At 38.1% G+C, this 15,994-nt stretch overlaps 2 protein-coding genes across 5 annotated transcripts in view; one reads left to right on the forward strand and one right to left on the reverse strand.

The window, feature by feature from the left end:
• The window catches only part of LOC126377517 (uncharacterized), a 136,428-nt gene that overhangs the window by 29,627 nt on the left and 90,807 nt on the right, over nucleotides 1–15,994 (forward strand). For 2 of the 4 annotated variants that reach the window (XM_050025289.1, XM_050025290.1), the window contains exon 2: nucleotides 5,593–5,631. The exons of 1 other annotated variant lie outside the window; for it this stretch is intronic. In XM_050025289.1, the coding sequence (XP_049881246.1) occupies nucleotides 5,593–5,631 (39 nt within the window). Of the gene's footprint in view, nucleotides 1–5,592; nucleotides 5,632–8,293; nucleotides 8,502–15,994 lie in introns of those variants that run through there. One more of the 4 variants, XM_050025292.1, reaches the window with a different exon arrangement.
• LOC126377510 (uncharacterized) lies at nucleotides 10,491–14,133 on the reverse strand. The gene is made up of 2 exons (XM_050025257.1): nucleotides 13,959–14,133; nucleotides 10,491–13,804 (listed from the first exon to the last, which is right to left on the reverse strand). Exon 2 carries the CDS (start codon nucleotides 13,802–13,804, stop codon nucleotides 10,829–10,831), a length of 2,976 nt encoding a protein of 991 aa, XP_049881214.1. The 5' UTR covers nucleotides 13,959–14,133; the 3' UTR covers nucleotides 10,491–10,828.

Genomic DNA, 15,994 nt, shown 5'->3' on the forward strand with positions numbered 1-15,994 from the left:
TATCCATAGCATGCATCCATAGCACGCATCTATACCACGCATCCATAGCACGCATCCATAGCACGCATCCATAGCACGCATCCATAACACGCATCCATAACACGCATCCATAGCACGCATCCATAGCACGCATCCATAGCACGCATCCATAGCACGCATCCATAGCACGCATCCGTAGCACGCATCCGTAGCACGCATCCGTAGCACGCATCCGTAGCACGCATCCGTAGCACGCATCCGTAGCACGCATCCGTAGCACGCATCCATAGCACGCATCCATAGCACGCATCCATAGCACGCATCCATAGCACGCATCTATACCACGCATCCATAGCACGCATCTATACCACGCATCCATAGCACGCATCCGTAGCACGCATCCGTAGCACGCATCCGTAGCACGCATCCATAGCACGCATCCATAGCACGCATCCATAGCACGCATCCATAGCACGCATCTATACCACGCATCCATAGCACGCATCTATACCACGCATCCATAGCACGCATCCGTAGCACGCACCCATAGCACGCATCTATACCACACATCCATAGCACGCATCCATAGCACGCATCTATACCACGCATCTATAGCACGCATCCATAGCACGCATCTATACCACGCATCCATAGCACGCATCCATAGCACGCATCCGTAGCACGCATCTATACCACGCATCCATAGCACGCATCCGTAGCACGCATCCATAGCACGCATCTATACCACGCATCCATAGCACGCATCCTTCCATATAAAAAACATATCTTAGTTAAAACCCGTTTCCACCGGTGCTATGCTATGTGCACCAATAAATATGATTGGTGGATATCAAACGCATCCGTAGCATCGTAGCATAGCACATCTCTGGTGAAAAGGTACCCTAAGTCCCTATGACATATGCAAGTCCGGTATCGGGGCGCGAACCGGCGCTCCCCGATTGAGAAGCAAGCCGGTGTACAGTCATGAGCAATATAATGTACCCACTTTAGGACTCTGTCGCACTAACATATTTGACATTTAGTGAGACTTATAGTTCAATTTGTCAAAAAAGTTAATGTGACATGGTACCAAAGTGTATACATATTAATGCCCGTGACCGTACCATCATGACTTCAATCAATCAATCAATCAATAATACTTTATTGCAGAACAACATTATACAAAGGACATAAACATACGAATAAAACATAAGCAGAATAGGCGGCCTTATAACTAACTTGGTGACTTATCATAATGTCAATGTTGGGAAAATGTAGAGAGTGGAGTGTGCCGCGTAAAGTAATAATAACATTGGAGTTATATTATGAATAGAATTCAAATTGATTTCCACAAAATAACATACGTACAACAAAACAAGTTTATTTCTCACCGGATTAAGCAGAGACTATGGAATTCAATTTGTTTCGAACAATACTGTTCTTAACCCGGTGGGAAATAGGCTTGAGTGGAGACACTTCTCTTGCTTCCTCCACATTCATTAATCGTTTCATACACGCACGCCAGTTCAGAGTAATTTGTCCTAAACCTGTTCTAAGGACATCTTCAATTTGGTCAATGTGTTTAATTATCCCTTGTAACTACAAGGTTTTTGAAAGTAGAAGTGCGGGCATCGGATTAGAGCGCCTGCCAGAAACTTCTTAACAACACGGCTGGTCAAACGACATGTATTTCGAATTAAGATCATTCACTGGGAAACCAAACAATCCCGAGATAAATCACAGCACAAAACAAATTAATGAGGCAACGTTTAGAAGGTAGGTACTAGGTAATGAAATCATCGGGAATTACCTGCATCCGTAAACCGCGTCATTGTCACTTCACGGAGTAATACAGGTGTTCTTTTTTTTGCGTCACTGTGATATATTGCACTAGTGTTGCACCCGTGACTTCATAATGTTGTCTCTTCTTCTTCGTCTTTTTTTAACGGCTTCCGTGGTCCAGAGGTTGAGCGTTAGTCGAATCCCAGTGGGGAAATATTACTTACTTACAAAAATTACTTTGTTATCCCTAGCTTGGTTAGGACATTACAGGCTGATCACCTGATTGTCCGAAAGGAAGATGATTCGTGCTTCAGAAGGCACTACTTACTGATGTAAGTAAGATTACCAACCTCATCAACCCTGGTGTCAAGGTTACTATTGAGCCGCCAAAGGCCCCTGACATGGCTCATGTAACGACTACTTACTTACATCAGTAAGTAGTAACCGGGACCAACATGTGCCTTCCGAAGCATGGATCATCTTATTTACAATCAGGTGATCAGCCTTTAATGTGTTAACCAAACTAGGGATCACAAAGTGATTTTTTGTGATATGTCCCCACCGGGATTCGAACCCTCCGGATCGTGAGCCTAACGATTATAACGCACGACTTCTGTGACATTCTGTTGTCTGGCGTACAGTCCTTGCGTGTAGTCTCGGACTCTCGGATGGTAATATTGGTAATGAAATTCCACCTCGTGAATCAAGGCGGTAATGATTTTTTTCTTGTTTGTTTTGACCTTGCCACTACGTTACGGATGTGGTGACTTATTTATTGTTTTGAAACCAATACGGATGTATTAACGTCTTTATTATAATAATTTTATTATAGTAGAACTATGTTCCACGCCGTGCCAGCCGTGGTAGCCCAGTTGGTGAAACATAGCATAGGCCTAAACCAATGATTTTCGAATTTGTTTTCGAATTCATGTCTGGATCCCCACATTCCTGATAAATGTATTTCGGAGGTATGTGACCTAACCTATACTGGTTTTCCCTTCGCGGATTGGAAGGTCAGACAGGCAGTCGTTTCTGAAAAAAATCGGACCTGTCAAATCTTCAGGTTAGGTAAGCGGATCTCGTGAAAAATGATATAATAGTAAAACTATGTTACATAACATCTAAAGGTGATGTTGACACCAATTGCCGATTATCCCTCTGTGCACTTAAAGACAACCTCTGGTTGCTGTAGGACCTTTGACTGCTAGGAGCAAAAGAAATGGGCTATTGGGTTGAGGTGTCATCTGACCGGGATTCAAAGGTTATGCGAAAATCGCTAACGCCTGCTCGACTCATGTTCATAAACATGGATACGATGAGAATATGGTGATTTGGGCCACACACTCATTATGGGCCGCCCAACGAGGCGTTTTATTATGATAAAATTGAGTAAATATAATTAAATATACTTACCTCCGTCAAGAAAGAACATAGAACATTTTGCAAACCAAGCGAACACAAATATTTGCGCAACCACATGTTAATCTTAACCCGTTTTTAATTAGCTGGCGGTTTTGACCGACGTTTTACATCGACCCAATGTATGGCGGTTACTTTTACTTTAAGGTTAAAAATATTATGAGAATTCATTGGTGATAACAATAAAATCTTGGATATTTTTGTATCATTGAAATCAAATATACTTACTACCTCTCGATTGTACGGAAACACACCTGAGAAATGTGTGTTTTGGAGGTATGTAACCTAACCTGTAATTGAGTTAATTTTTCTCTTCGGGTTGGGACTTGGCTGGAAGTTAAGACGGTCGTTTCTTTAAAAAACCGGCCCTGATAATTTTTCAGGTTAGGTAAGCGGACTCTGAGAAAACGAGATAACGCTAGGGAGATCATGGTGACTTCTAGTCCATTATAGAAGGTAATTTATAAAGTCCTTTAAAACCCGATAAATTCACTTCAAATAAACCAGTTCGCGTTCATACTCTAGTCTTACTCTTGTGAAGAAAACTTGGCTCATAAACCAGAGTTTCTTAATCAGAGCTCTAAAGGCGATTAACTATTATTACTTTATTAACATTCAAAGCACCATCGCTTAGAGTCTATTCTCGTCCACTCAAGCGTAGAGTCGTGTCTATGATATTCTTAGACCAGTATTCTAGGAGATCCCCCACTCGACACAGTCTCAGCTTTTTGGTATTATAAGTTGACATTTACATCGACAAATGGAACCGGTACAACGTTTAAGATAACAGGCCTGAGGGAGCCCAGTAGGGCGCGAACCTCGGCTCAGGGCGTCGTCTGAGAGGAAAAATATTTGAACGAATTTAATCGAACCTAGTGGGTCGATAGCGATAAGCGCTGATTGAGGGAAGTCGTCGACCATGCTGGCGGGGTCGGTAACGATGTCCTGAAGTGTTTGGTGTCGCGAGCTGATTGGCTGCCTCTATAGCTACACTAATCGGGTCGTCGGGATCGTCTGGAGTAGAGCATAAATTATACTGCCAACAAAATAATTCGAAAATAATGACGTCATGCCTCCACTCAACCTAAGGCACTCAAGATTAGGTTGAGGCGACGTCTAAGAATTACAAAGATTTTGAGCCATGTTCGAGGTCTTCCTAAAGGTCGCCTGAGCTTTGGACGGAGTCGAGAAATTTTCGCGTTAATATCTTAGAATACGGGTGTTAGAGTATCTAGTCTAAGCTGATGAAAAGCACTAACTTTATTACTTGCTTCTTTGCAGGTAACTAAGTAAGCTTAAGCTATAAAGTATGCTATCTTACTAGAAACCCTATGCTCACACAAATACGTATGATAAATAGGTTAAATAGAAGAAAGAAAACGTTTCTGTCTCCTTCTATTATTAAGTATCATTTCAACCCGGCTCATGAGTCCAACGCTCGACCACTGAACCACAGAGGCCGTTTTTATTATTAAAAAACAGGAACATCTTGACTTGGGAGCTGGGACAATAAATATTTCGATCATATAAAAAATAATACTTTTTGTATTTGATTTTAAGGAACTCAGTAACAAGCAAACGGGACCCAGAGAACTCTAAACTACACCAGCGTTTAACAGACAGTTTCCTTGGTTTATCCCACCACTAACAACCATAAAGTTGTCAGTGTACGATGTGCTTGTAGTAAAACCTAGTAAAGTAGTAATAGTGGGTTCTGATAACGTGAATGGCAACTCACGTAGCCATTTTTGTTTGTATAAAATAATGTTCCATTTCTTTGTTCGGTATCCAAAAATATAATCTGTATAATGCAAGGTGGAAATGTAATACTTATAATCAAACTAAATCGGAATCGTGCTTCTGTACAAAATATAAGATAGGACAGATATAAACACACATATCATACATAAACTCACGCCTATATCTGACCGAGGTAAGCAGAGACTATGGAATTGAATTTGCTTTGATCCTAACACGCTTCTCATGCTTCCTCCACATTCATCAAGTGTTTCATATACGTACACCGTCCCTATCTATATAGATATAGATAGATAATATAGGTGTAACAAATCAATGTGGGTATGACGCAGATGTTTTGCGATACGAAACAGGATAATGTGAAATTTTATAAGTATTTTAAATGTGGCTTTTCCTTGCTATAAATTTCACATACAAAACCATTTTTTTTATTTTTATGTTTATTTGTATTATTTGAGGTTAATGTCAGCCTACAAATTAATATACTTACCATAAAATCAGTTCATTATTTTTTATTATTGTATTATGTTTATTTTTTTCTTTCATTTATTTTTAGTTTTAAGTGTCAATTCTATATTTCATGATATAAAAAGTTTGTTATATATCTATACATTATATAAACCCTACAGATGACTCTTTCATTATTTCTTTCAGGTACATATTCCTATTCTTCTCCAAGCCGAACCACTGCAGGTTGATGAATTTTTATTTTTATAATTAGTAGTATTATTAGTAGTGATTTTATAGTTAGTAGATAAGTACTTCAATATTTTTTCAGTAAATGTAGGTAAGTCAACTTATTACGCGGGTCGATCGACTTTCGAACGTCGAATGTAGGTAATTTTGTTGAAAGAAAATTAATATTTTGTTGACCTAATTATAAGTTTTTACTTTTCCAACTTTTATTGCGTTTGAATACTTACCTGTTTCGAAGTTTCTTTAAGATTTTTTTGAACTCTTTAAAAAGTTCTTATAGGAAACCGTTTTCTTTGTATTCGTGATTTGATTACAATACTATTTTAATGTTTTAACAAAGCTTTTTGTCTTAATTGCTGCTTGCAGAAGTTTGCGAACAAAGGCGATCTCAGAGGTATAATAAATAATTATTATTCATAATTAAATTCACTTAAGATAAAAATACTGATAAGTACCTAACCTACACCATAATTTCTTACGTGTGTTAAATACGAGTATTTGACTCATTTACTTCATCATCATCAGCCGTATGACGCCCACTGCTGGGCATAGGCCTCCCCCAAGGATCTCCACGACGATCGGTCCTGCGCTGCCCGCATCCAGCGGCTTCCCGCGACCTTCACCAGATCGTCGGTCCACCTTGTAGCGGGCCTACCCACTGAGCGTCGTCCGACACGTGGTCGCCATTCCAGAACCCTTCCGCCCCAGCGGCCATCGGTTCTCCTCGCTATGTGTCCTGCCCACTGCCACTTCAGCTTTGCAATTCTCCGAGCTATGTCGGTGACTTTAGTACTCATTTACTTATACAGGTTTAATTACCTATCATTTCACACTTTACTCCAAAAACACCTTTTAAAACAAATATTTACAACGGTTATTTAAAAAAAAATATGATTTCTTTTTTCAAATATTGGAATAATAAACGACGTAATGAATGTCACATTTAAAATTTAACGCCTGTTCTGATTTTTATGTTAACTGCCAGTGCGATTAAAAGAATGTTCGAATTTTAAACTGCAGCGTGCGTCGATCGTCACCTCTCGCGGCAAGGTCACTAGTTACGCTCACCGCACTAAGATGCGACCTACGTATAGGGTTGCCTCTAAAGACTATTATTATTTTCTTCCTTAAATTGTTATAGCTCTAGACAGACTTTGTGGTAGATGTCGAAAGAGATCACATCATAACATTGACGCATACCGGTGGGAGTTTCGCGTGAACGCATGAGAGCGCGTGAAGTTGAAATAGAAATTAGAAGCCTTTTCCCAGCGGATAATATAAGATATTAAGTCATCAATCAAAAGAAGATAATACTTAATTGCTTATTTATTTCTTAATTTTATTTTCAATAAAACAAAATATCATCCATTTACATTAAATAACCACTAACGTCGGTTATCACCACGATATGATTCTGTCGATTAAAATAAAGCGTAAAGGAATTAGCGATAAATGTGAAATGGAATAAAGCCGCACTTGAGAGATTTATCTATCGTATGTTATTCTAGTACGTACCACGTACCCATAAAAGTATTAACTAGATTAGATTAGGCTTGTCTATTTTTCATTTACTCCGAGTACGCTATTCTCAAACAACTTACAGACCCAATACAAAGCAAAATGTAATGAGGCAAATTCTACCACGGTGAATGTACTCCGTTAGTTATATCTTGATTTATTTGACAGCTGTCAGAATAATACATTTCAGTGTAAGTAGTCATGTGAACCTAGGTATTTGTTTTTTTTCGTATATCGTCGATTTTAGTGAAAATATCATAAGCGCAGTTTTAGCTAAAATACAACGCAGTAAAAATTGAGATCAGAAACTTTTACTTGGATTGAAACTAATGTAGCGTGTCTGTTGCAAGTTTATTTTTTATCAAAATCACATTCTAATGTGTGTTAGGAAAAATACCCTCACATAATACAGACCCCCCCCCCACAGTACCCTTACAGTCAATAATAGAACAATGACTACTTTTTAATTTGTCTCCAAAATTCAAACCTAGAACTTTCCGACTTCCAGTTGCGATTAGTTACATAATAAACCTCACACCATGAAGATCGTCTGAGTGGAGTGTAAATACCTATTTACTCTATTCACAGAGCGTGAGCGAGCTATGTAAATACTTCTTTATTGTATTTTAAAATGCAACTAGCTTTGCTAAAGAGCTGTTCTAAAGTACTTACTTACGTTAACTAGTATAATCTAACTGTTGCTGAACTTTCTGTAACTTGAAGTAAGTATTTACCTTCTTCATTAATGTAAAAAGTGCTTCAGTTTAAGTATATTTATTTTATCCCATTATTCGCTTGTGAGAACAATACAAAACTTGCAATAAAATACAAACAAATATAACACACGAAAAACAAACAACAAAATTATGTATCTTTTATATTATAGAAAATATATAAAATCTGTGTGCTCGACGATAGTTCGCCAATAATTGTAAAATATGATGTAAGCACCTGCTCTACATAACTCAAGTACCTAAATTAATACAATTCTATTTTAAGTAGGTAGTCTATCTTAATATCAATTTAATTTATTACACCTCACAAAACGCAAAATTGATAATTTAACCAAAGCTAAAGCAACCCTAGAGTTAACTAAAAGACAGGTGATACAAAAGGTGTACCAAAGCGCACTATGGTCACTTACCGGCTCTCGACCACATGTAGCGTTCGCGGGCGAACGTTTGAAAATCGAACGCCGGCGTTCGAGTTTCAAATTAAAGTATTTAAAAAGTGAACATTTAAAATAAAATAAATAGTGATTTATTTATTTTTGTGTAAACTGCAGTGACAATAATTGAATGTTGAATTTTTGGATTAACGAGGATTGCTTTTAAAAATTAGCAAATTAAGTGAGTATTTCTTTGCAATTCTTTTTTATTTTTAGCACCTACTTTTAGTATCTACTCGGATACTTATGTTTTTTTTTTGAACTTTCCTTAAAAGAACAATATTTACCAGACTAAAATCTAGAAAATGAGTTAACATAATTAAGTATATCAGGTGATTTAAATCAATAATATTTTTAAACTTTACCATCACTTAAAGGTTAGGTAGGTAGGTCATAGAGTCTATGAAGAAGTACCTAACTATTTAAGTCTATGACATAGACTAAATATTAATAGAGAATAAACCAAAATATATATATAAATACATATATATATAAATCAGAACACAACCAGCGCAACAGATAAGCATAAAAAGAAGGTAAAAAACAAACTCTCACTTTTAAATAAATTATTTTATTTACTTACTAAATATATTTGCATACCATTATATATTATATTATCTGCTCGCATAATTAGTATTAACTTCAGAACCAAGTTATGTTTAAGTTATGTCAAGTAAACCAGTTTTATGTTGCCTAACTCTAAGGCGTCTCTCCTTGACCGAATCTTAAAGTTTTAAACATACTTACACATAAAACATTCATAAATTCATGTCTGTAAGCCTTATCGGGGAAGGCACAGTCGCAAAACACTTAGTCACTTTTGGTGTAAGTAATTAAAATCAACGACGATCTGAGACGAAGTTCGCGGCCGACTAGGCACTCTCAGGCCTATTGTGTTAATTTTTGTACCGGGTGAGAGCCCTCAGCGCTCCCCATTTGTCCGGCCAAGTAGTTAATGCCATATATAGCAAATCAATATACATAAAAAAATAGATGTTATAAATGTCACTTGATTAAAATTGTAAAGGAAAACATCGTTAAAAAATCTGAGTGAGACTTTTCGCCTATTTTCTTTTTATTTATTTTTTTTGGCGAGAAGACTCTTTCGTTTTTTTTACCACCCCACAACGGAGTAACGCGGTGGCATCTATGCTATGTATCTCTGATATTGACTGTGAGTAATAATTGGACTTTTAGTATGTAAGTCCATAATAAAAAAAAATCACCATGAGTACGATTTTTATATGTAAACATCAAATCAATTCTTAATTATAACAAATAATATTCATCGATTTAAAAGTAACTCGAATCTATTGTAATTGCGACAAAATACATGAATTATACTCTATAAATGTATTTATGATTTAATAGTATATAATACTATAGTTACGAAGTAGCAATAGCATGATTATATAGGAAATAAGAATAATTGCAAAAATAAGACCTTGTGAAAAAAAATCCATTTTATACTTTAATTATTGTGTGGGTAAACAATGTTGTTTGAGGGAAATATATTTTCAAAAGGATTAACATTTATTTGCGTATGGTGATCTCAAATAATAATATGATTGGTGTATCATCACCTTTAGATTAAAATGTTTTAACACGTTGACGGACACTAAGTCACCCCACTTTGACACTAAATTTTTGTATGGAAATTTTGAGACTGCTGTAGCAGTTCTGTTGCACCTGTTCCAAATTATGTTATAAAATCGGACATGAACTGCTGTAGCCGTCGCCTGCCATAGCATTTCTGTCGCGTCTGTTACAAAATATGTTATGAAATGGGACATGAACTGCTGTAGCCGTCGCCTGCTATAGCATTTCTGTCATTCTGCACATTGTGGTTGCAGTGTAATGAGGCAGAGCTGCTATGACAACCGGACTGCTTCTGCAGCTCTGTCACTGCAAATATTACTTAAGATTCTATATATCACTCAACTGCTGAGGCAGCAGTATGTTATACCAGTACTGTCACTGCAAATATTACCTATGGTTCCATATATCACTCAACTGCTGTGGCAGCAGATTGTTATAGCAGTACTGTCACTTAATATACCTAGTAAATAAGGGACTATAGAAGAAAACAGCTGCTTATTATCTTCAACAATTATTATCTACAATTAGTATCAAAATAATTATAAATAAAACAATAAATAAATAACCAGTTTTTAATCATTATTGAGATCAATTAAGTACGATACATAAAGTAAAGAATCAGTTTTTAATCATTATTGAGATCAATTAGTACGATACTTAAAATAAAGAATCAGTTTTTAATCATTATTGAGATCAATTAAGTATGATACAAAACTTACAACTACTAGACACACTGAAACAGTGAAACAGTCTAATCAACATTTGGCATGAATCTACTTTATAATCACAGTAAAGTTTGTCTTTACTTAACAATCACCTACAACATGTACTTATTAATTAATGAATAATCAGTCTCAAATAATTAACAAGCAGTCTAACGTCATTAAAAGTAACATTGCCCATGAGCATCTAAAGTTTACGAATATGGTATGCCTCAAAGCAACCTGGACAGAGCGCCGGTTTGTCAAGGCAGCCTTTGCATCGGTAACTAGTTTCTTTCATAGTTTTATTAGCCCTACATTCCCGGCACTTCAAAAATACTTTAGCCCTTTTGTGGTTTGGTGGCACAGGTATCATCTCAGGCCAGTGATTTTGTATCCCTGGTTCTGCAGGTGAATCGGTAATGGGCTCTTCATCCTTACGTGATTTCCTATTTGCATTCCTGTGACTTATTTTCATCAGCTTCAAGCAGTCGAAACGCTCTTCTACTTGAATATAAGATCTGATAATGCTCTCTCTGAATTCAAGCATTTGCATTTTGTTATTACAATGTTTATTGTATATGTAGTATGCGTTCCACATCATCATGTCCAAAATGTGGAAAATTATCTTCTTGTACCATCTTATGGTTTTTTTGGGACTTGAATAATAAGCCATCATTTGATCGGACTTATCGATGCCTGACATATGAGCGTTATAATCCACCACTTCTACCGGCTTGAACATGGTCTTTCCATGTTTGTTTTTGCAGACAACCAGACGAGGATGATGCTTTGTAGTAATCATATTGACGGGTCTTTTATCTTTCCAGCGTGATACATAGACGTTTCCTCTCCGTTGCCAAACATGCTCTCCCTTTTTTAGATTTTGGGTGAATAGTGGTTTTGGATTGTCTTTTCTATCTTTTCTCAATGTACCAACTGTGTGTGTATCATGATTCAGCAATTTCTCTGACAGCGTAGTGCTGTTGTAAAAATTGTCCATGTATAAGACGTGACCTTTGAAAAGGTATTTGTCCATCAAAGTCATGACCAGTTTCTGAACTTTCGGTTCATTTCCTTCATCGTCTAGTACTGTACCTTTTCCTTCATAAATTTTAAAGTTCAATATGTAACCATCTGCGGTAGTAACGATGTAAAATTTTATGCCATATTTGCTCTTCTTTTGTTTCATATATTGGCGGAAGGAAAGCCTGCCTCTAAACAACAACATCGACTCGTCGAGGGATAACTCACATCCCGGATTGTATAAGTCTTGAAACCGTGTAATGACCTTTCTGACGAACAGATTGACTTTCTCCATCCCTTTACTATTTACTGTTGAAACATATAAACATCGCAGCAGTTGCTCAAATCGTCTTCCTGACATGGTATATGGAAATACCGGGTGAAAATATAACGAATCAGTGAAAGTAAACAATTTTCTCAAATGGCACGAGTTTACCTGTCCTTGCAGCAAGCAAAGTCCAAGAAACTTTCTTATTTCATCTGGGTTCGTAGGATGAAAGTTTTGTCTTCGAGCCCCTCTTGTATGTGGCCTCTGGGTATTACACAGTGCTTGACCATATGCGTTTGTACATGAAATAATCAGTTCTATCAGCTCTGTTGTCATGAACTGGTTCATAACGTCTATTGGAGTGGTATTATTGTCACAATGAAATGTAGGTCCTGTGGTAGAGTCATCGAAAGGTAATTCAAGTAAAGGTGCTGTAGTATCGGTCCATGGTTCATCGTCAACTTGAGGGTCCTGTGGTCTAACTTGTCTTCTTCTAACATTATCATTTCGGTTTATCAGAGGGGAATTAGATGTTATTTGCAAATCCGAAGCTGGCTGAATGCCGTCAACGTCTTGAGTTTGAGTGGAAAGTGAGACGGGAACGGACTGTGGATTAGGAGACTCCGATATATCTGAAGCCTGATCGATCCGATCGAGTTCTTGAATAGATTGACGTCTTTCGAAACTACTGCAAGGATGACTAACAGAAGAAATATCATTCTCTATCTGGTCGTGAATAGGCAGTTCTTGGTGATGATTGGGAGATGACAGTGAGGGCGAAGTCTGTCTGCTCTCCTGAAGACTTTGAATTGTTTGATGCCTGTCCAAATTGCTTACAGGCTCGCCTACTGAAGATACTTCAACTTCCATCTGGTTTTGAATAGGCGATTCTTCGTGTTTTTCAGAAGACTGAGGGGTAGTTTCTGTGTCCATCTGATGATTCTCGGTTGAGGGTTCAGGTCTGAGCTGTTCTGGCGTACCTTTACTAACGCACGACGTATGATCGGAATATTTCTCTGGCTCTATTTCAATTTGAGGTTTACCTAGTGAAGACGTTTCAACTTCCATAGGCGGTTCTTGGTGCTTTTGAGGAGACTGCGGGATTGTTTCTATCTCCATATGATTTCGCTCAATGGAGGGTTCGGGTCCGAGCTGTTCTGGTTTACCTTTATCTACGGAATCTTTTTCTTGCTCTATTTCAATTTGAGGCTTGTCTAGTAAAGACGTTTCAACCTCCATTTGGTTTAGAATAGGCGGATCTTGGTGCTTTTTAGGAGACTGCGGAGTAGTTTCTATCTCCATCTGATTTCGCTCGATTGAGGTTCCAGGTTTGGACTGTTCTAGCGTACCTTTACTACTGCACGATGCACGATCGGAATCCTCTGGTTCTAGTTCAATTTTGATGAAGTTTGTATGGGTATGGATATCTGCTGTGACGGTCATTGAACGTTGTATGGTTGATTGAACCTCTTCATCAGGCGTGTCTTCACTGATTGGTGTAGGCATTCTGGCTGGTTGAGACTGCAATGGCTGGTTGAGAGTGCTAGGCAATGGATCAGAGCAGCTGTTACCTGATTCTTCAGATGAGTCTTCATTACTATCCGGAACATAGTCTGCATCAGAGCCGTATTCACCATTTGAATCATAATACGGATCCACAATGGATTCGTCAGATGAGTCCCTGCTTTTCGTACCTCTGTCATCACTCTCTGAAGATCTTTCAGCCTCAGAATAAGATTCATCTTGAGAAAGCTCCTCTGTGGCTGCGATATCGAAAAGATTTTGCAGTTTGTCAACTTCCTGCACGTTTATTGATGTTTGAGGTTGTTTCTGGGCAGGAATCTTACGACATGTCTGCTTCTTTTTTCGTGCTGGAGCTTTCTTGGGCATCTATAAAGAATAAAGTACATTTTTGAGGTTATTTTACGACTAAACTTGCAATAATGATTCGTAAAGGGACGAGTAGGTTTTACTTCGAAAATAACCACATAACTTTGTCTTTTGAAGTAGTTGCATACATAAAAACACAAATCTATGTACATACCTTGAGTTACGAATGATATTTTGACGTTATTTCAATCGTAGCTTCACTATAACACGACTATAAAACGAGATATAGTCGTTGAGATTTGGCGCGAAAATGGTCACATGGGTGCGTCTGCGCAACACGACACTCGCCGGCCGACTGAAGAATATTCTATGGCACCGCGAATGGTATAGCCGCTCTGTCACTGTGGGGTGGGGCGGGGGGGGGGGTGTGATATGTACTTTTTGAAACGGTTGCAGAAACTGTTAAAATTGACACAGAACAGATTGGAAAAAAATGCCAGTGACACAAAAAAATATTCTTCTTTATTTTGTATGAATGAAACGACTGTGATAGCAGTTCTGTCCAAAAATAAATCGCCAACTGGGAAGGCCATAGCAGCTCTGTCACTGCGGGTTGTCAAAAAGCGACTGCTATGGCCTTTCCGTCCGTCAACGTGTTAAAGGACCTCTACGTGTTGGCTTTGGCCCCACGCACGTCTTCGAAAAGTCCGGGACTCCATAGTCCCGAGATATGGAAGGAAGGTTACAAATAATAATGATAATTTCATTGTCATCTGATTGCTTAAGTTTAGATAAATTATGTACAATTAAATACAAAATATTGAACAACAATTTTCTAAAATTAAAAAAATATAAGTAGTTATTTTCTGAGACTTTCTTTTTCTAAAAGGGTCTCTGCATCAAACAAAAAGTTTTAATTGTCTAGTCAAAAAAAAGTTGATAACCACTCATCTAAATTTTGCTTAAAGGAAGCTACGAAACAACTATCCTCTTCAGCTCATAGGTCACTGCCCTCTGGTCTCCCGCGTCAAGTTGACCGTCCTGTCTGCACGTCATCCAGGTTTTACCCCGTAACCTGTTTTATGACGTCAGACCGCCTTGCTCGCTTTTACTGCTTGTTTTATGGAGACTACGGTATTGCATTTGCATGATTCTGACATATAACTTTCGCTTCCTCCACTCTTATCCTTAACATTAGTCATCGTGTTCGCTGGCTAAGAGTGCTATTGAGAAGAGTACCTACTGACTTCAAAATATCGTCACCTTGATCAAGGTGCCTTTACCTACCTTAACATTTGCTTCATTTGTTTAATTTTTCTTTCAAATATTTTCTCGGTGCTATAATAACTAACGTTCATACATAAACTCACGCCCTCAATACGCAACGGGGTGGGCAGAGTCACCTTCTTCTCTCGTGTGGGTTGTGAGGTGGATTACCAACCTCATCAGCCCTGGTGTCAGGGTTACTATCGAGCCGCCAAAGGCCCTGGACATGACTCATGTAACGACTACTTGCTTACATCAGTAAGTAGTAACCGGGACCAACGGCTTAACGTGCCTTCCGAAGCACGGATCATCTTACTTTTGGACAATCATCACCAGCCTGTAATGTCCTAACCAAATTAGGGATCACAAAGTAATTTTTGTGATATTTCCCCACCGGGATTCGAACCCGGGACCTCCGGCTCGTGAGCCTAACACTCAACCACTGGACCACGGAGGCCGTAGGCAGAGCCACCAGTAATCAAGGACAGTCTGCAACTATTGTTGATACGAAGTCTTGAGATGGATGTGATGATGGAGTGATGAATGGTGACAAGGGATCAGCCTATCATAACAAGCATCACAATTGCTCTGTCGAACTTTACGACATGACCGGGAAAACAAGCATATAATAACGCTCATTAAAGGTTCGCTCTATTTGATACTTAAATTCGTCGTTTTGTTAGGATGTATCGTACAGGTCCCAGCCATATTTAATAGCCTACCTCATCTCATTCGGTCATTAAAACCTCAAACACGTAGGTATTTTATATAAAAAATAGTTTGAAAAAATCGATATCCTGTTAAGTTCGTTAATTTTAAATGCAGCCAGGCAAACAGATCCGGTAATGTCATTAATATTCTACAAACATACAGCGATAATGTAAGTCCGTGTAAACTAACTACGTGCACATATTTTATTTATTATGTATTGAGTTCGCTGCTTTATGACTATCGGTGTAGTATAGCGATACACATAACACGTCC

This window comes from Pectinophora gossypiella, chromosome 23, assembly GCF_024362695.1.
Source record: "Pectinophora gossypiella chromosome 23, ilPecGoss1.1, whole genome shotgun sequence".
NCBI classification, from domain to species: Eukaryota; Metazoa; Arthropoda; class Insecta; order Lepidoptera; family Gelechiidae; genus Pectinophora; species Pectinophora gossypiella.

What these genes read in the sequence shown, in the direction of transcription:
- LOC126377510 (XM_050025257.1), bottom strand. Translation starts at nt 13,804, where the DNA reads ATGCCCAAGAAAGCTCCAGCACGAAAAAAGAAGCAGACATGTCGTAAG.